This window comes from Portunus trituberculatus, chromosome 17 (assembly GCF_017591435.1).
Source record: "Portunus trituberculatus isolate SZX2019 chromosome 17, ASM1759143v1, whole genome shotgun sequence".
Lineage (NCBI taxonomy): Eukaryota > Metazoa > Arthropoda > Malacostraca > Decapoda > Portunidae > Portunus > Portunus trituberculatus.
The window spans coordinates 29,501,923-29,525,024 of NC_059271.1; the positions used below are offsets into that span (position 1 = coordinate 29,501,923).

The window sequence follows — 23,102 nt, forward strand, 5'->3', positions numbered from 1 at the left end:
TACATAAAAATATATATATATATATATATATATATATATATATATATATATATATATATATATATATATATATATATATATATGTATATATATATACTGGTTGCAAAACATTGCAACCAGTGTGAGACAGACTTAAACAAGACCTCAAGATGCATATGTGCCTAAAACATTCTTTACTTAGAATATCTTATCTTTATCCCTAGCTCTGCAGAAATTCATGTTACATGCTTTCGTTCATCTCGTGATCACTAATGTCTTGTCAGTGCTATCATATTTGTGCACGTTTGCCTAACTTTATCATCATTTATATACCTATCTAATTTCTATCATCATTTATATACTTACCTAATTTCTATCAAAGCATTTACCTGAGGTCTAATGTTGTCTTTATGCTTTATACCTTTAACTACTACGTGCATTTCAGTTAAGCATCATGTTAATTTGAATAAAAATATAATCACTCCATCTCTCTTTACAGCCTTTCACGATATATTTCCTCAGTCAGAGTGCTAATTTTCCCAGGGTGGCGTGAAGGCCGTGGTGTACACAGACGTTATGCAGACGCTCCTCATGTTTATCGGACTGATCGTCGTGATAGTTGTGTGCTGTCTTGATCTGGGTGGCTTTAGCAATGTATGGTCTGCTGCTGATGAGGGAGGGAGGCTCGAGTTATTCAAGTAAGTCCTCTCTGTGTGTTTGGTATGTAATATAATAGATAATTCAAGAATTACCATGTTAACACTTCAAAAATTACTTGCGCGTCTACTTATCCAGGCAAGAATTCTACGCATTACATTGGTTATTGCTCAGTTGCCGGAGAAAATTATGAACGTGACTTCTTTTAAGACAATTTTATAATTTTGTTTCGCTTTTGTTGTTTTGTATTTCTTTGATAAATAACAGTGAGCAGCATCTCTTCATCATGAAATACATTTTTCCACATTATTAGAAGTTTATTGTTTGATATCAAAACAGCATGGATTTGATGTAACTCTCTCTCTCTCTCTCTCTCTCTGCAGTATGAACCCTAGTCCCTTCATCCGCCACACATTCTGGTCTACCTCCGTGCTTGGATTTTACTTCATGATAAACAAAGTCGGGCTTTATCAGCCTTGCTTTCAAAGGTTTTCATCTGTAGGAAGCCTCAAAATGGCACAGGGGTAAGATGAGATTAAATCTAACTTTCTGCAGCTTACCTAAGGACAGCTTCACTCTATAGCCTTTTAGCGCGTTCTTCTGAAGAGGAAGTTAGTCAGTGATGTCATTCCATGGACGAGTTAATTAATGATCTCCAAGATATCTATCCGTGAAAAAGAAGGGTGATATGGCCACATCGTGGCGATAAGCACCGATTAACATTTTTTGCCGTCGACAGAGTTACCTCATAGATGATACACTTCCTCTCCAGATAGATGTATTTTAAACGAGCTAGTTTGACCATGGTTTAATGCTTCTTCTGCTATAAGCATTTCAGTAATAGGTAATTTAAGAAATAGAAGTACATTTTTTTCGCTTATTATCAGTATTATTAACGATTAACGCGCTACCTTGCTTGCGTTGTCATCTTTTTATAATAACGATCTTTTACGCAGTCATGTATACCAAATAAAAGGCAAAGGACAAAATTAAACATTAAGCTTAGGTTAATTATCAATTTGACATTTGTTTGTGGACTGTGACCACAAGAGAGCAAAACGTCATTATATTTACGAATTGATTCAAAGTAACTTTACATTATCTTCTTATTTATTTATTTATTTTTTGTTCCAGACTAGTTATCTCCTTTGTGGTAATGCTTTACGTTCTGTGGCTACTTTGTTTCTCCGCTGGCCTTGTGGCATATGCTACCTACCAAGACTGTGATCCGATAACCTCAAACCGCGTCAAGAAACCCGATCAGATCCTGCCCTACCTCGTCATGGAGAAGCTGACACGTTTCCCTGGCATGCCTGGAGTGTTTGTAGCTGCTGTGTACGGAGGAGTGCTCAGGTATGTACTACATACACAACATACATGTTTATAGCCAGTATTCAGAAACGCTTTGCTCTCTCATCACTATTTTCAAAGGCCATAAATGATTCCCAAGAGTATTTCTCCTGTTGATAATGCAGAAAACTTGTTAATTTGTTACTTGAATCATAATAAAACACCCTTAAAGAGCCTCGTGAATTTAACTTACGACTTTTGAATTTAATGGAGGTGTGGCGCACGATTCTTTTAGAAAACTCTCTCTCTCTCTCTCTCTCTCTCTCTCTCTCTCTCTCTCTCTCTCTCTCTCTCTCTCTCTCTCTCTCTCTCTCTCTCTCTCTCTCTCTCTCTCTCTCTCTCTCTCTCTCTCTCTCTCTCTCTCTCTCTCTCTCTCTCTCTCTCTCTCTCTCTCTCTCTCTCTCTTATAAAATATAGTTATATAAGAACAACACACTGAGCCATTTACCATACAATGCTAACGTATTGTTTAGTGTTCTATATTAGGTAAGGTCAGCTTGATGGCCTCTCCTGCATAAATGTGTGTGTGTGTGTGTGTGTGTGTGTGTGTGTGTGTGTGTGTGTGTGTGTGTGTGTGTGCGTGTGCGTGTGTGTGTGTGTGTGTGTGTGTGTGTAAGTAAGTAAAGGTTTATTGCCCATTAGCATAAATACATTTGAGAAAGACATATTTACAAAAAAAAAAAAAAAAAAAAAAAAATGGCAGAGAGTGTCAAGCCGAAGCTTCCCGACAGTCACATTTATGTACATAACTATGATTATTGTTTACACCAACACCAATTGGCAATATTTTAAGTAAATTGCCTAAAGAATCATTTAGGTAACTAGAATAGTAATAATAACAACCATATCTAATAATGACAAGAACAAAGCTAAGCAAATCACAATAAACAATATGCATACTGCAAGTGCAAAAATGATCAATGATAATAATAATAATGAAAATAATAATAGTAATAACAGTAATACCATTACTACCATTACTATCACTATAAATAAATAATAATAATAATAATAATAATAATAATAATAATAATAATAATAATAATAATAATAATATAATAATAATAATAATAATAATAATAATAATAATAATAATAATAATAATAATAATAATAATAATAATAATAATAATAATAATAATAATAATAATAATAATAATAATAATAATAATAATAATAATAATAATAATAATAATAATAATAATAATAATAATAATAATAATCCTGTTAATAACACAATGCTATAATTATAATACCAGTAAATGAAAAGTAAATAAGACTAAACATAACACGAAAGGAAATTAACACCGCATACTACAATACCACATTAGAAGATACATCTATAAAAATGTGTTTGTTATACATGGTAAAGGCAAAGAGGAAGGGAAAATCTTAGATAGAAATGTTTGTTTTGCATTTAAATGTTAAATTTAGAATATCATGTATTTTGGCAGTTATACAAGTATGTCTTCAAAGATTTTTTAAAAGTGGACAAGTTATCATTATAAAGAAGTGTTTTTATTTGAAAAGGTAATGAATTCCATATTTGTGGACCGGAGCATAATACACTATGTTTAAAAAGAGTCGTTCTGAATTGCGGGCACATGAGATTGACATTATTACCCCGAATATTGTATGATGTCTGTACCAATTTGAAAGGTTGAGCTCCAGAATATTGTGTAAAGTACTTATAAATACTTAACAATAGGAAATGTTTATGAATATTTGAAAAAGTAAGAAAATTTTGTTCATTATATATATTGCGTGTTGATTCAAACCTATTCAAATGAAAAACACATCTAAATATTTTATTTTGAGCAATAGTTATTTTCTTAATGAAAGACTGCCAAGTACACGCCCAGATTGCTACGCAATAAGTGAGGTGGGGATAACAGAGAGTGTAATAAATACTAGTGAGTGATTCAATTGTGAGACTATTACGAACTCTAAACAAAATACCACACATCCTTGATAATTTATTTGCAACAAAAGAAATCTGTTTATTCCAATTTATAGTTTCATCTATATAGACACCCAAAAATTTAGTGAATTTTACTCTGTTCAATATGTTTCCTGCAATAGTAACAGGGGGAAACTCATGATGTACAGAGCGATTTTGGAACAGTATGTAATTTGTTTTTGCAATATTTAAGCTCAAACTATTTATTTTAGTCCAAGGATAAATTTTTCTTAATTCTGTAGCCAAATCTGTGTGAAGATTGTGTGTGTGTGTGTGTGTGTGTGTGTGTGTGTGTGTGTGTGTGTGTGTGTGTGTGTGTGTGTGTGTGTGTGTGTGTGTGTGTATTGTCCCTCCCTCGCCACCCTCAGACAATTTTCATGTTACTTGTTAGTATTCTTCACAATGATGCTTTCCATGACCTTGCTAGCCTAAACGCTGAGAAGGTTTATGAACCACGTATTGTTCACCGTGACTGTGCTTACGTGCGTGCACTTTATCTAGTCAAACTGTCAAATCTGTCTGTCAGCATTTATCTTTTCCTTTTGTTAGACATCTGTCTCATTCAACACATTCTGAAATATGATAACCGTTCTAATTCCTGAAACTACCGTCCTATTGCTTTAATTCCCTATCACAACCTTTTTAAGCTATTCTCAACAAGACGATTCTTAAATATTCATCACTTCATAATCTTCTATTTAATCGTCAGTATGGTTTCATGTATAAGCATAATAAGTATTGATATTATAACTCTCCTTTCTGTGTGAAAATTTGTTACCTCCCTCTCTTCCCTTCCGTGACAATGAACAATAACTTTATTATAGAAATATGAACCCAGTGTGAATGAAACGTGTGTGTGTGTGTGTTGTGTGTGTATATATATATATATATATATATATATATATATATATATATATATATATATATATATATATATATATATATATATATATATATATATATATATATATATATATATACATATTGGAATAACCATGAATTAAAAATATCAAAATGTATAACAGAATGAAATAAGATAAAATTACGAAATACGAACAAATTAAATCAAATTGGTTTATTACCCAAGCTTGGGTTAAGAAAAAAAAAAAAAAAAAAGGAAAGGAAAAATGCCCACTCTACACAGACCTGCGAAACGAGTGGAGCAAACCAGATCTGAACACATTCTGATTGCCCTTGCATGGAAACATTTGTGCGGTTTGCCTTGGAGGATGCCTTATCACTGTTTTAAAATCAATGTGTAACACTTTCTAAACTGATGCTAGAGCGTGAAATGGTTAAGAATGAATGATGGCACCGTGGAAGTAAAATAATGTGCCTCTAAGAAAATTGTGTTGATTTTTAGTTGTTAAACAATCTGATGCTATTTGTGCTGTCTTGTATAGTGGTCCCAACTGTCACGGCTAGGAAGAATACCTCAAAGAATGGTAATGTTAGAATATTTAAGACACAATATCGTATTTTCGTCTAAAACATGGAGAAATTTACACTAATCTTTCGGTGTATGTACTGTATAACAACAAACTTTAGTTTCTCTCTCTCTCTCTCTCTCTCTCTCTCTCTCTCTCTCTCTCTCTCTCTCTCTCTCTCAATGCCCCCTGTTCATGAGAAAGCATACGCCAAATTATTTAACAGTAGCATCATCTTTTGAAAACCTCTCTCTCTCTCTCTCTCTCTCTCTCTCTCTCTCTCCCCTGAACTATGCATTGTGTTAAGAATAAAATTTAATGAAATGTAACAAGTATCGCTTTCCGATGCTTCGACTTTTAATCAATTTGTACGAGACATGAATGCCTGTCTAATCAGTTCAGCGGGTGGTCACTGGCCGCAACGCTTCACGGTAGTGTAAAGCGGCTATTATTAAGACTTAACCGCAGCTGATAGTAATCGACAGTGCACGGAGACCACTGACGAGTGTACGATTGGGCCTAGCGTTTACCAGTGAATCTTAAAACATTTATTTTCGATTCGATTTAATAATAACAAATAGTAGTAGTAGTAGTAGTAGTAGTAGTAGTAGTAGTAGTAGTAGTAGTAGTAGTAGTAGTAGTAGTAATAATAATAATAATAATAATAATAATAATAATAATAATAATAATAATAATAATAATAATAATATAGGTTTGTTAAAATTGCAGTATATACATACTGAAAATGTACATAGGGGATGGGAGAGGCTCAAGATTAGTACACATAGTCTATCGCTCGAAGTCTCGCATTATGGGAGTCACACTGAGGTGGTATGGGTCGGTAGTCTGTAGTGTAGGTGTCGTCCTCAGGGACATTATAGCTTGTTCTGGTGACCGTCTTGTGGCACGGACCGGGCGAGGCGCATCACGTGGGAACAGGTGGCATAGGCGTGGGTGACGCAGGGCCTTTTTGTTTCTGGTAGACAGTTTGGGCAGACTCAAGGTGGTCAGAGTGTAGTCGTAGTTGGTGTAAGCAGGGCCGAGGTTGATCCTGCACGCCCTCTTTTGCACATTCTCTAGCTGCTGCTGTTACAAACAACTCGAAGTGCTACTTAATTGTTATAACTTTAAAATTGCAAATACATTTCTTAAATAGATTAAATATAATCAAATGAATTACTAATTATTTATTTGAATTAAATTGTACACAGTGAAGGTTTCCTTCAAAAATTATGAATTTTAATTTTAAGTTTATCAACAAACATATATATATATATATATATATATATATATATATATATATATATATATATATATATATATATATATATATATATATATATATATATATATATATATATATATATATATATATATATATATATATATATATATATATATATATATATATATATATATATATATATATATATATATATATATATATATATATATATATATATAACTTGCTACAAGATAATAACCAATGATTAAACACTCCTATTTTAATTTTCAGGCATAAAAAAAAAATATTATTGCAGTATGTCCCTACTACCTGAAAACACGAGGTGACTTGAAACGATTTCGGGAGTTATAATGATCAAAACAGTTTTGAACATCAGAACATCAAGTTGACTGACAGATATTAGAGACATAAAAAAAATAACAATAAATAAATAAAAATCCATATCCTTTAACCTTTCTCGTTTAGTAGCTGCTGCAATACTGACCCCTCCTGGCGCTGCTGGATATACTAACCTGTAAACTTTACACGCAACAGTCACACACATGCAGCCTTGTGTAATATGTGGGCCTTCGCTACGAAACACCGACGACAGTGACAACATTAAATTGCCTGAAGCCATAAAAGAAGCCCACAGGACTGTCCAGAAGGATGGGAATATTCTTCGTCTACCCCCTATAGAGGCTAGACCCTCGAGCATGCCAGCCTGAGGGAAGAGTATCTCAGGCTGCAACAAGAGACCGCATGCATTGCCATGCACCAGCAGCAATATAGCGACATCAACTGTTCTAAACTAACAGTGTGTGTGTTTGATACCTCTTGATGTTGGTTCTGTATTTATTTAATTTTCGCTGTTCTTTCTTTCAATTTCTCCATCACCACTCCGGCCTGTTCAGCTTCTTACCTCTATCATCGTATTTCCACTCACGTCCTTTTGTAAGACTTGTTGATAATATCGAGATTTCTCCCGTATCTTTGATAAATTAACCTTCTTCACTCCATCCACGCTTTTTGTTTCACTTCCCATCTCTCTCTCTCTCTCTCTCTCTCTCTCTCTCTCTCTCTCTCTCTCTCTCTCTCTCTCTTATTTGATTTAACTTTATCTATTTTCCTTTTTTTTTTTTATTAATTTTCCAGTTCGCTATCGAGTTGCGGAAACTCAATTGCTTGCCTCATCTGGGAGGACTTCCTGAAGAATCGCCCTTACTTTAAGAAACTATCCGAGAAATCTGCCACTAATGTCGTCAAACTGATATGTAATTTTTTATTTAAGTTGTTGCATTTAGTATCAACGAAATCTGCCTTAACTGTAAAATAGCTGTGAAAGTAATGTACTCTTAATAATATTATTATCCATATGAATAACTTAATAGCACGTTCACGAGTGCAGACCACGCATGATTAATGTCCAGATAAGTAATAAAACATCATTCTATTTTATTACAGCTGCTTTGGCTGGAATATCAGGGATCTTCTTGGGCATTCTGGCTGGAGAGATGGGTAATATTATCCACGTAACTCGCAGTGTGTCTGGCTCCATCATGGGTCCCATGCAAGGAGTGTTTATAGCAGGCACAACCATGCCATGGGTGAATGCAAAGGTATAACTTGTAAACAGTTAACAAAAGTTGTTGTATATATTTTGAAATATAACTGGACACTGGGCGAAGCAGTTGCTCAAATATATGTCCAGAGTAAGTACTATGTATATTTAGCAGACAAAACTATTTTTTCTGATTAATTTTTTAAACACTTAAATAATGTACAATTACTTTCTGTTACAAATCATTCTGTTGTCATTTTGCCCCCTTTTTCCCATAAAGAACAGAGGATAAGAGTTGCGCTGCCCTATTACCATAAGGTGGGTTCACACGTTCTAATTTGCGACTGATATTTTACGTACGTAGACTTTCCGACTCACAATCGGTACCTAGCGACTGCAGAAAGCAGTCACAAAACAAGACCAACATGTTGGTCTTGCTGGTCGATTTGAGATTTTATTTACGTCGTGACGTCACGGAGTAACCTTTGAAAATGTGGTCTCCAGCTATAGAGTAGATGTTAGAGTTTTTGAGGGAAAAACACATCTCGAACCCCAGGAGCAAAAAAAAAAAAAAAAAAAAAAAAAAAATACCAGTGGATACGTCCCTGGCTAAGCAGAAGGAAAGAAAGGAGTGTCTACCACACTCTAAATTAGCCTATATTTCTCATAAGAACATTGTTAATCTTAATCAAGAAGACTATACACAATTGCGATCAAATTAAATCCAGACAAGTCTTCAATCCTCACCTCCAACACCCTGCATTGAGAGAAACAGTTCTTGTAGAATGGCAGCTATTTCGTCGGACGACGATTTGAGCTTTTTTCTTTTTACTGTATAATTCATTTCTGAGGTCCCAGATGTGTTGTTTTTCCCTCACCAACTAAAACATCTTCTCTATACCTGGCGACCACATTTTCAAAGCTTACTACGTACGTGACGTCACGACGTAAAGTCGCAAATCGACTAATAAGACCAACATGTTGGTCTTGTTTTGCGACTGGTTTCTTCAGTCGCTAGGCACCGATTTCAAGTCGGGATGTCTACCAACGTAAAGCGCGGTCACATGAACGTTTTTTCCCGCAACTTTAAGCCAGCAACTTTTTGTCCCCGGTTATTTTCCGTCGCAAGTTGGTACGTGTGAACGCGCCTTAACTTAAACTTATCTAAACTAAACCAAACCTAATCAAACATAAAGCTACTAAACTTAATGTAATTAGACTGGTGAATATGATTTTTTGGGGAGGCAAGAAGGGAAAATTAGCCAAGGGCAATAAAAACAATTCATCAAAAAAGCCCACTTAGATGCCAGTTCCCATACAGGGCTGAGAGATTTATCCAAAAGAATGGAATAAATGTCTTAAAACCTCCTTCCCTCTTATACGAGTTTAGGTTGTACGTATGTAGATGGAAAATACAGTAACAGGTAGAGAGTTCCAGACTTTACCAGGGAAAGGTATGAATGATTGTGAATACTGGGTAACTCTTGCACTAGAAGTGGACAGAATAGGGATGAGAGAAAGAAGAAAGTCTTGTGCAGTGGGGTCTCGGGAGGAGGGGAATCATGCAGTTAGCAAGATCAGAAGAGCAGTTGGCATGAAAATGGCAGTAAGAGATAGCAAAAGATGCAACACTGCAGCACTGAGAAAGAGGCTGAAGACTGTCAGTCAGAGGAGAGGAATTAATAAGATGAAAAGTTTTTGATTCCACCGTATCTAATAAAACAGTATGAGTGGAACCCTCTCATACATGCAAAGAATACTCCATACATGGGCAAGTAAGGTATAGAGTTAGTAGTTGAAGGGGTGAGAAAAATTGACAGAGAAGGCTCAGAATGCCTAACGCAATGGAAACTGTATTTACTAGAGAAAAGATGTGAAGTCTCCAGCTTAAATTATAAGTAAAGAACAGGCTGTGGATATTCAGTGTAGAAGAGAGTGACAGTTGAATGTCACTGAAGAAGAGGGGATTGTTGTCTGGAAGGTTGAGTTGAACTGATAGACGGAGAAAATGAGTTTTTGAGACATTTAACTATAGTAATAAGTTTTCTCTGCCCTAATCAGAAATTTTAGAGAGATCAGAAGTCAGGAGGTCTGTGGTGTCCCTGCATGATCTGTTTACTTCCTGTAGGGTTGGTTTTCTGAAAAGATGTGAAGTGAAGGATAGCATCATCAGCATAGGAGTGGATAGGGCAAGAAGTTTGGTTTAGAAGATCATTGATGAATAATATGGAGAGTGGGTGACAGGACAGAACCCAGAGGAATGCCATTGTTAATAGATTTAGGAGAACAGTGGCCATCTATCATGGCAACAATAAAATGGTCTAAGGAAACTTGAGGTGAAGTAGCAGAGAGAAGGATACAAGAGGTTAGTTTGCAGATCTAAGTTTCGTGTCAGTTGATATGTTTAAGGCAACAGCTAAATAATCACCAAAACCAGTAAGTGTTAAAAAAATTGCTGATATTATCATCAATTTGCAACACATACATATACTGTATATGGGGTTCAAAATACATACTCAGCATTAGGAACTTTAGCCAATGAAACACATCATGAAAGTAGCAATTCTGTATAAATTCTGCATAAATACTGTTGCTTAAAATGTTCATGCTAAGAAGGAAGAGATGGATAACACTCATGACATACTAAATGTCCATCTGGATGCTAAATATGGCACAGCAATCAAGAGTGCTTGCCATGGAGAATGAGTAATCTTAGAAGAGCATGTGGAATGACAACATGAAAGATGGGAGCAATTAAAGTGTAAATGATAAAAGTAGTAATGAGTACCAATGTTAGTGGTGTAAATTAAGGAATGGTGGAATGGATGAAAAGGAACATAACAAGATTGTATGGCTATGTTAAGGCAATGAAGAGTGAATACAAAAAGTGTTTATGTGAGTGACAAGAACAAGCAACTGTCTACTACAGCAGCAATAATATGGCCAGAATGAGACTTAAGATGAAGTTTTGAGAGAAGGATAGAAAAGATAGGAGGTTAGTTTGGAAGTAAAAGCTTTGTGCAAGACATTACAGATGCTTTTGATATGTCTAAAACAAGAGTGAATTTCACCAAAATCCCTACACGAGAATCACCAAGAATTGGTAAGAAAAGCTAGATCACCATGGTGCAATGATCAAATACAAGGTTGTGAGGGACATGCATCACTATGAAGTAATCAAATTAAGGTTATGTATTTTAATTGTCACCTCATAAACTACAAGCAAGGTTGTTATCATAAATAGTGACAATATTAATGAGGTGATAGATCATTTGTCTTAATTTTGCAACACTCAATTAATAAAATTATTAATATTAAACAACTTTTCCCATGAGAGGTTATCATTGGATGACCAAACTAATAATTTTCCACAACCATAGAGTAAGCATCCAGTGTTTTCAATGCCTAGAAATTGCTTTACTATAAACTATATGATATTTCCATAATATTACCTATGTATGTATTCTATAGATGACCTAGAATTAGATTTACCACTTAAGTAACCTGAGTAAGTAAGAAACATGAAGTGATATAAAATTCTAAATAAGAGAACAATCCCACGAAAATCTTATTTGATTCTACACACTAATCATATTTTTTTTATATTAGGGTGCTGTAGTAGGCTTTTTGGTATCCTTCTCCTACAACATTGTGGTGGTGCTGGGCAAGTTCCTACGGGGAGGTGGTAAGCCTCCACGCCTACCGCTGTCTGTTGATGGATGTCCTGAAAACTTGGTCAATGCTACCTTTGCCTCCTACCTCACCAGCACCTCCATTCCATATGCACTTTTAGAAAATACCTCTTTTGTGGAATCTCTTTTTGGTGCAGAAGGTGGACAGGTTGACTCAATGCAACTGACAACCCCTCACCCTCAACTTAAGTAAGGATGTGTTATAAATTTTATGGTGCATGCCATATTAATAGTAATACGGACCAAGATCAACTACTCATAGCTACCCATTTCAAAATATTATCAAGGAAATTAGCTATAGTTGTATTTATATATATATATATATATATATATATATATATATATATATATATATATATATATATATATATATATATATATATATATATATATATATATATATATATATATATATATATATATATATATATATATATATATATATATATATATATATATATATATATATATATATATATATATATATATATATATATATATATATATATATATATATATATATATATATATATATATATATATATATATATATATATATATATATATATAACAGTGATAGTTATTCCATTGGGAGACTTCTTAGGAACAGGCATATACTTGATAGATAGATGTTAAGGTAAAATTTTATTACAAATTTTCTTTAACTTTTGATAGGTAAGACAAAGGATACCTTATGACTTGACAGGTGACATACAGTAAGACAGGAAACTTAAAATAATTAATGAATAAGATATATCTATGCAAAAGTAGTGATTGAGATCATGATTTTGCTTTCAGATCAACTGGGAACACAGTATATGACATATCTTATACACTCTTTGGAGCAAGTGGAATCCTTATCACTATGGTGGTTAGCAGTATCGTATCCCTTTGCACAAGTAAGGAACTTTGGTATTGTCAGGGCTCTTACTGTTGTAACAGTTGATTTCAAAACCTGGTTTCAGTGTTACCATAATATTTGAGGGTTGTGTGTTTAATACTGAATTGGTCTGCCCAGGATGAGGTTGATTATTTCAGGGTTGACTTCTGCCATAACAGGTGGAGCTTCTGAATCTACCAAATAAACCATAATCAGGTATTGCCAATGTGTTTAGCAATCAACTTTGATGGAATAAGGATAAAACAAGTGTTGCTACTGAGCTGATGGTGCTCATTTCATTCCCTATTGTCTGTGACAGTTAAAGTGAATCCATCACTTCACAATGCTCTTAGATACTTGTTAGCATCCCATATATATATATATATATATATATATATATATATATATATATATATATATATATATATATATATATATATATATATATATATATATATATATATATATATATATATATATATATATATATATATATATATATATATATATATATATACTTTTTTTTTGTTGCAAAAGTGACCATTCATCTTTTTGCATAAGAGTTGCATGGGTATTTCTCATAAGGCTGATGAATCTCAGCTCTGCAATGCATTTGTTAACAGTTCACACAGAATACTCTTTACATTTTGATTTTCCTTACTGTCACAACACAATGTGGGTAAATATGTCTAATTGGATTTGCAATGCATCTTTCATGGTGAAACATCTTAACTCAGTGCCAGTCACTCCTTTGACATAGCCTAATCTGTTCAAAGATTACCTTTGATTATTCTAGTGGAAGGATGTGGCAAAATTTGACACTAAATTAGTCAGCCTTACTAACTATAGACAGACTAATTTAATGTCAAGTACTATGCAACTTATCAACTTCCTGCACAACAATCAAGAGATGCAAAATCATGTGGAAAGAAAAGCTGCATGACAGTCTTTAATTCATTATTTGGTAGGACACTTCAAGTTCATGATAATGCTCCTGTTAAGATCCGACTCATACTGTCTGGCACAAAGTTATCCTTCTTCTCCAACTCTAGCTTTCTCTATAATGAAATGAACATTGTTATCCACTTGAAAACTTACAATAACTTGAACATTCTTATGTCCTAGATACTTGATTGCACATGAAACAAATACAGTATAGTATATTATTATTATCTACGCTACATGTTTAGTTGTGTAGTATGTATTACATGCTCTTTCAAGAGAGGCTGTTGACTGTCCCTCTCTATGAGAATGGGGAGAGAAAGAAAAGGTCATTGCTCACACTTTTTGTCAGATGTGCTCTCCTACAATCAGGCAAAACTTGAAGAGTTATACATACAAAAATCCAGTATATGATGCATAACATTATATCTGTCTCATACATTAAGGTATGCAATTCTGAGAAGTAACTGTAGAGCCAAAACACAAAATTGCAGTACTATGTAAAGTGAATCAAGTTCAATACTTGGAAACATTACTATCCCAACACATGTGTATGCATATTACTGTTGTAGGGATGTAAGACTTTGAGATAAATAACTCATATATCTATAATCAATTTCAGAGCCTCTAGCTCCTGGAGAGGTAGATGAAAGGCTGTTGAGTTCTTCAAGTGTGAAGATCCATCGCATGTTGTGGCAATTCTTCAAAGGCAGCAAGATCTCATTGCCACATACTCATGAGGAAAGTCAAGTATCCTTGAGAATGCTTTCTAACAGTAGCAACAACAGGCCACATCCTCCACCTAACAAAACTTCACCTTAAATGATTTTTTTAGAAATGCCACACACACACACACACACACACATATACACACACACACATCATTGTAATCCATCAAACTGCTGCTACCTTATTGCTTCAATTCCCTGCCTATATATTTTTTTTCTTTTTTACTTATCATCAAAAGGAAGATTCTTACCTAAATATCTATCACTTCACTAATCTTCTATCTGATCATGAGTATGGGTTCTGTCAAGGTTGCTCTACTAATGATCTTCTGGCTTTCCTTACTGAGTCTTGGTCATCCTCTTTTAGAGACTGGTGAAAATTTTGTTTTTGCCTTAGAGATATAAAAAATTTTCAATAGAGTCCGGCACAAAGCTTTAATCTCTAAAATACCTTCATACGGTTTTTATCCTTCTCTCTGCAACTTCATTTAGTTTCCTCTCTGACTGTTCTATTGTTGTTGCTCTGGTAGATGGCCACTGTCCTAAATCTACTAACAGCAATATTCCTTATGGCTCTGTCCTGTCACCCACTCTCTTCCTATCAATCATCAATGATCTTCTAAACCAAACTTCTTGTCTTATTTGTCTTATTCACTCTTATGCTGATGATTCCACCCTACACTTTTTCTACGTCTTTTCACTACAGGAAGTAAACAGATCACATAAGGAACCTACAGAACACTTGACTTCTGATCTCCCTAAAATTCATGATTGGGGCAAAGTACACTTATTAGTTTTCAATGGCTCAAAAGCTTAATTCTTCCAGTTATGAATTTGACATAACCTACTAGATAACTATGCCCTCCTCTTCAGTGACACTCAAATGTACTCCTCTTCTACAGTGAACATCCTTGATCTGTCATTTACTTATAATATAAAGCTAAAACAGCTTCTATAGAATTAGATGGTCTATGTCATCTTCAGTTTACTCATCCGCCAGTAGCTAACTCTATACAGGACCTTACTCATCCATGTATGAAGTATGCTTCATATGTATGGGGGTGGGTTCTATTCATACTACTCTATAAGACATGGTGGAATTCAAAGCTTTTCATCTGATCAATTCTTCTCTTCTAATTCACTCTCTTCAGCCTCTTTTCTATTGCTGCAATGTTGCATCTTACTCTATCTTTTACCATTATTTTCATGCAAACTGCTCTTCTAATCTTTCAAAGTGCACGCCTCCCCTGCTCTAGCACCATTGCTGCACAAGATTTTTAAAATTCTCTCATCCATATTCTGTCAAGTTCTCTATGTTCAATGCAGTCTAAATTGGCTGTTTGACAGCTAGTCCTTCACTATTATCACATTTCCACAGTTCAATCCATAGCAAGACTGTGTGAGAGGATTGACTGGCAAAACAGGTCAGATGGAGCTACAGTATCAGGGTTGGAGAATGAAGGCAAGCCCATTACATATATATGGAGGGGTGGCAATGGTGGGGGAATCCCTAAATGACTAGTTTAGACTGCATTAAGTATAGTGGGAGAGTTACCCAGTACTCTTAATCATTAATTTTTCCTTTGGTACACTGGAATTCCTCGCCTGCTTATGTATTTCCACCTTCTTATGACTTGAACTCTTTCAAGAGGAAGGATCAACACTTATCTCTTACTTTTGACTAATACTTTCAATACTGTTAAGGGCCTTAGTACCTTAGTGTACCTTAGTGGGCCTTTTTTGTTTAAAATTTTTCTTGTCCATGGTTAGTTTCCCTCCATTGAAAAAAAAAAAAAAAGTGGATCAGTGTAGCAGTAGCCAACCTATACCACCTTATAAGCAGATATCACTGCTGCCTTTTATAAATATCCTTCTTCAGGTGAAGGCAACAGTGCACCAAATACAACAGCAAAACTTCAATATGACTGCCTATGACCAGCAAGTTGCTTCAAATGACCTGCATTATACCCATTATCTTTTTTACTGTCATAATTATCTGTTAAAAAATTCATCTTGTCAAGATTATAGATGACATTACAGTGTACACAGAGACAAAAACTGTTGACAAGTGAATGAACCCGCTTCAACAATACATCACTACAATCAATATAATATGTGTCAGGAACTGCAATTGATTCCTAATTTCCATAAATGTAAGTTGATCAACATCAATATCAAGCAACAGGATGTGATACTCCTATACTATGTGCAATGCAACATCAACACTATCCCTTGCATTAACACAGCCAAGGTGGTTGTGGTGATTTTGAACTTGAGCCTAACCTAGCAAGACCACATTTATCATTTTGTCAAGGTGGTGTTCATGGTGCTCAGAGCAAGATTGTTTGCAGCAATGCTAGAGAAGGTGGTACAGTTGTCCTGCCAGTGTATCTGGCCTGTGCTAATGCATGTGTGCCTGGTGTGACATCTTGCCCTCTTAAGTGCACAACAAACCACCTTGGAATGTGTGCAAAACCCAATGTGCTGCATCATCCTAGATGGCCTCTACAACAGCCATGATGCCTTGCTCACCATATTTTATCTCTCTTCACTAGACCTGGAAAACTAACTCACCTTTAGTTTTAGGGAAAAACTAAAGAAAATTTACAATCTATATATCCTTCTACAATGAGCACCATCTTGATATTAGACTACAGTGTCACATTATATGTAGTCTGAACCATGCTGACTGAACACTACTAGAATTTAACCATCACCCTATGTAGCTCAACTGATCAATGAGTAATCTAAGTATAATTGTTGCAATTAATCAATACATATTAAATGTTTTCATTCCACTAATATGTTCTAACTTGAATTTCATTTGGAATATCTTAAGATTAATCTTATCATGATATTTTACTAATTTGTAAATTAAGATTTTTCATATTTTACTAATTTCGAAATCAAGATTTTTATGGTATTTTGCCAATCTGAAAATCAAGATTTTTTATGATATACAGTATTACTAATTTGTAAATTAAGATTCTCATGATATTTTACTCATTTGTAAATTACGATTTTCATATTTTAATGAATTGTAAATCATGAATTTTCAATAACAGCACCTAATTGTACATTCACCCCATGGTTTAATGAACCCTGATTTAACAGATTTTGGATTAATGGATCACAATATCTCAACGGACAAATACCCAGCAGTGGACAATGTGTTTGATATGACAGAAATGTCAAAACTCTAAAATATCAATAAACATATATAAAATCCTATCAAAATAAATTTAGAAATAATATTAAGTATAATAGTACATACATCATAAAATCATAAAAAAAAAAAAAAAAAAATATTTCTGAGTTTGAATGGAGACATGCATAGAGGCTGAGGTAATATGTTAAGAAGGGCGTCTGGTGAGTAGGGGTCTGGTGGGCATATGGGCCATCCAATGACTTTAAAATTTTATTAAGTTATTTTTTGGTGCCTATATGTGAGATTTTGTGAATCTCATGGAATTTAGGTTAAGCGTTGGAGAGACTCAAACAAGTTTTTTTTCCTTTAATTTCACAGACTTTATTTTCCAGTCAACTGCTTTTAGAAAATACCATAGAAACTTTTAAACATCTACCTTTTGTATCTATAATTTTAAGAAAAATGTTGTACTGTCTTTGAAAAAAAAAAAAAAAAAAAAAAAAATTCCATCTATAATTATCTATCCTCTCAATTCTGTTTTCTTTTTATATTTTCTGAACTTTCCCAAACATAAAAAATTGGTCTTTAGTTCTAGTTTTTAAAGAGACCTTGCAATAGTCAATCAGATATTACAGCAATTTTCTGAAAGTTTTTGAAGTGAACAAAAACACTTTGAGGTATTGGCTCCTAAAGATTTTTCCAGTTTCATCCTTGTCTTACCATTTATATTTATCTGATTGGCATGAAATTTCCACATATGATTGCACAGACCTTGTTGACTTACCAGAGAATGAAAAGGCATCAGTTCCTCCTCTACAAAAAACATTATTGATTATTCAAAGGTGAGGGTATCAGAAGATGCCAATAGTCTATCTCTATCTTGCTACACGAGCTTTCTTGATGCTCAAGGTTTCTTTCTTGTCGCCTTGTACTTGCAGGTTATTTCTAAGAACATTTGTTTGGGTTTTGTGCATAAGAGGAAAGAATGATACAGTACGGCTGGCACTACCTTGTCTTGCGTGTAGCAGTGTGGCTCACTGCACTACACTAGGTGCCACGATAGATATGACAAATGATAAATTTTCAGAGAAAAAATATTCTGGTGTGATTTTTATGTATATTACAAGTGCTGAATAATAGCAAGTGTACTGGCACACAAATCAGGCTATGATGTAACAGCATAGGTAATTTAAAAATAGCTTACAAGTGAGAAGAGATTTGATTTTGTGTAAATAAACCTCGCTATCAGTTAATCAAAGCTATTATGAACATCCTGAGTGGAAATATATAATATATATATATATATATATATATATATATATATATATATATATATATATATATATATATATATATATATATATATATATATATATATATATATATATATATATATATATATATATATATATATATATATATATATATATATATATATATATATATATATATATATATATATATATATATATATATATATATATATATATATATATATATATATATATATATATATATATATATATATATATATATATATATATATATATATATATATATATATATATATATATATATATATATATATATATATATATATATATATATATATATATATATATATATATATATATATATATATATATATATATATATATATATATATCATCCAATTCCAAAAGTACATATTTGTAAAACAATACCCATAAATACCCCTCTTAAAATGCCTCAGTCAGCAATTTTCTCTTGAGAAATGCAGTATATATGTACATTGTCCATTGCTGTTTTGATAGAATCTGGTATTTGTTTTGTACTAAGATGTCTTCCTAATGTGAAAAACGTAATAATTTGAATGTAAGAGTTACATGAATGTGTGTGTGTGTGTGTGTGTGTGTGTGTGTGTGTGTATTTACCTAGTTGTATTTACCTAGTTGTAGTTTTACAAGGCCTGGGCTTTATGCTCGTATGGCTCCGTCTCCATATCTACACTTATCCAATTTTTCTTTAAAACTATGTACACTCTTTGCTGACACTACTTCCTCACTCAAACTGTTCCAAGTATCAACACATCTTTGTGGGAAACTAATTTTTTTAACATCTCTCAGACATTGTGTGTGTGTGTGTGTGTGTGTATTTACCTAATTGTATTTACCTAATTGTAACATACGGGAAAAGAGCTATGCTCGTGTTGTCCCGTCTCCATATCTATTAATGTCCAGCTTTTTCTTAAAATCATGAATATTCCTTGCGTTGACCACTTCCACGTCTAAACTATTCCATGCTTCCACCCTTCTATGAGGAAGCTATATTTTTCACATCTCTCCTATAAGTGGCCATTTTAGTTTTTTCCCATGCCCTCTCGACATTCTTTCATTCCACATACACAGATCTTCCCTATCCATTTTTCCATGCCAATCATCACTCTGTATATTGCTATCAGGTCTCCCCTTTCTCTTCTGTTTTCCAGGGTCGGAAGTTGCATTCTTTTCAGTCTGTCTTCATAAGTCAAATCTCTTAAGTCAGGCACCATTTTTGTTGCAGCCCTCTGTACTTTCTCTAGTTTCCTTATGTGTTTCTTTAAGTTCGAGCCCACTGTATTGTTGCATATTCAAGCCTCGGTCTTATCATTGCAGTAATTATTTTCTTCATCATTTCTTCATCTAAATATCGAACGCCACTCTTATGTTCCTCAATAAGTTCAATACTTCTCCAATTATTTTGTTTATATGTCTCTCTGGCGATAGGTCATTGGTAATTGTCACCCCAAGGTCTTTTTCTTCATGACTGGTTTTATGTCTTCATTTCCTATCTTGTACATACTCCTGATTCTTCTTTCACTCTTGCCAAACTCTATTTTCTTGCATTTTGTCGTGTTGAACTCCATTTGCCATGTACAGCTCCATTTCCATATTCTGTCCAAGTCTTCCTGGAGTAGTTCGCAATCTTTGTCACATCTCACTTTTCTTAACAATTTTGCATCGTCTGCAAATAGGCTCACATAACTGGACACCCCATCCACCATGTCATTTATGTAGACCGCGAACATTACTGGTGCCAACACTGATCCCTGTGGAACTCCACTCTCCACCAAGCCCCATTCTGATGGTCTGTCCTTAATTATTGTTCTCATTTCTCTTCCTACCAAAAGTCTTCCATCCATTTTAGTAAACTGCCATGCACTCCTCCTACCATTTCAAGTTTCCAGATCAGTCTCCGGTGTGGTACCTTATCAAAGGCCTTTTTTAAATCCAGATATATTCCATCAGCCCAACCATCTCTTTCCTGTATTACATCTATCACCCTCGAATAGTAACATATCAGGTTTGTCGTGCATGAACGCCCTTTTCTAAAACCAAATTGACACTCACAAAGTATGTCATTTTTCTCCAAGAAGTCTGTCCATCTATTCTTCACCACCCTCTCACACATCTTAGCTACCACACTTGTAAGTGACACTGGTCTATAGTTCAATGGGTCTCTCTTGTTACCTGATTTATAGATTGGGACAATGTTAGCTCTTTTCCAGTCTTGGGGCACTACACCTTCCTTAATGTGTGTGTGTGTGTGTGTGTGTGTGTGTGTGTGTGTGTGTGTGTGTGTGTGTGTGTGTGTGTGTGTGTGTGTGTGTGTGTGTGTGTGTGTGTGTGTGTGTGTGTGTGTGTATATATATATATATATATATATATATATATATATATATATATATATATATATATATATATATATATATATATATATATATATATATATATATATATATATATATATATATATATATATATATATATATATATATATATATATATATATATATATATATATATATATATATATATATATATATATATATATATATATATATATATATATATATATATATATATATATATATATATATATATATATATATATATATATAAATATATATATATATATATATATATATATATATATATATATATATATATATATATATATATATATATTGTTATTTTGTTTAAACTAGAGATCTGATACTATAATTCACATATGTACTTTCAGCTATTTTGATTAAAATAGAGATCTGAAACTTCAATTTACATATTTTCAGTCTTAAACTAAAGAAGATAATGTCCATATATTTATTTTTTGTGAATAATTATCCTAATGTCAAGAATTTCTTTAATAGCTCCTATATTGGTGCATGAACTTTTAAAAGGCTGAAGAACACTGCTATATAGGCCTACTGTTTCTTGATCAATAAATAATTCAACTTTCTTCTAATTATTATTCCTGCTCTGATCCAGAAGCTAAGAATACTAGTGCTGTATTCCCAACATGTCAAAAAAGCCAACTAAAAAAGACTAAGAAATCCTTTCTCTGCATAGTATCCTTTGAACAGACAGGGAAAACACTATGCAGTAGGTAGTTCTGAATGTGTATGGATGTAGTGTGGATGCAGGTAAATACATGATTGGAAAAACAAAGTTTGGATATATAAATAAATGCAAGTATGTCAGGTGTGTTGAGACAGAGAGGAAGAGATGGTGTGGCTTTACTGTGTTTTAGAGTAATGTGGGTAAAGGAAGGCTTGGAAAGGAATGTTGGTAAGAGACAAGTAATGAAATGCTTGAAAAAGATATTTGGTGAAAGGATGCATGTAAGACTGAAGGGAGAACAGCTGGAAGAGGTGGATTCTATTTCAAATTAAACACATATATCTAAACACAACTGATTAAAAAATACCCTTTACTGCCACTTGATGAAAAACTATTACATGGAGGAATAATATTTAAATAAGGAAACTGGGAGGTAATCAAAACATGACAGCTGCAAGATAGGATTAATAAGAGTTCTCATGAATGGTGAGTGATCAGTGCTCATCTCCTAAGATAATATTAGCAATGACCTTCTGTAAAGGTATAAATTTTATTAGCTTCATCGTGACTTAAAATTCATATTCTTACTTTGCAAACCTTCACAATATAATGTGTCCAAATTGCAAAAATATCTCAGCTGAGTTAAGCTTTTTATTTTTCTTCCCTGAAGAATTGTACTCTCCTTTCAAGTTGATATTTCACACATAGAAAAGTTAGAGAAAACAACTTAATATATACATCTTGGGATCATCTTAATGCAAAAAAATATAAACATGAAATATATAAAAGCTTTATTTATACAGCATTCAATTTACCAAATACATACACAAATTTTTCAGTTATGTATATATATATTTTTTTGTTACATAACGTTTTTCTAGATAATACCTTCAATTCCTATAGCTGTTATAGGTAGACACAACACTTTAGATAGTCATTATCACTATTTAAATCATGTGATAACAATTTACATATTTTGGATAGTGATCACTATCATTTATGTCACATGATAGCAATCTGATGGACAATGTCCCCATGACAAATGGAAATTATTGATAATGCTAAAGCTACATTTGTGCAATATAAGAGAAATATATATTCATACCTCATATCAAAGATCAAACATCCGTCCTTAACTGAATCTTAACTTTAGGTTGTGCAAGGTAAAACCATGGAAATTGCCAATATCTGTAACT

At 33.4% G+C, this 23,102-nt stretch overlaps 1 protein-coding gene across 1 annotated transcript in view; it reads left to right on the plus strand.

The window, feature by feature from the left end:
* LOC123504707 (sodium-coupled monocarboxylate transporter 1-like) overlaps window positions 1-18,829 on the plus strand; it is a 34,985-nt gene extending 16,156 nt beyond the window's left edge. The window contains exons 4-11 of the mRNA XM_045255449.1: window positions 523-677; window positions 1,020-1,160; window positions 1,771-1,989; window positions 7,753-7,871; window positions 8,062-8,216; window positions 11,768-12,039; window positions 12,649-12,749; window positions 14,295-18,829. Coding sequence (XP_045111384.1) covers window positions 523-677; window positions 1,020-1,160; window positions 1,771-1,989; window positions 7,753-7,871; window positions 8,062-8,216; window positions 11,768-12,039; window positions 12,649-12,749; window positions 14,295-14,494 — 1,362 coding nt within the window. The 3' untranslated portion in view covers window positions 14,495-18,829. The remainder of the gene's footprint in view (window positions 1-522; window positions 678-1,019; window positions 1,161-1,770; window positions 1,990-7,752; window positions 7,872-8,061; window positions 8,217-11,767; window positions 12,040-12,648; window positions 12,750-14,294) is intronic.
* Window positions 18,830-23,102: the final 4,273 nt, after the last annotated feature.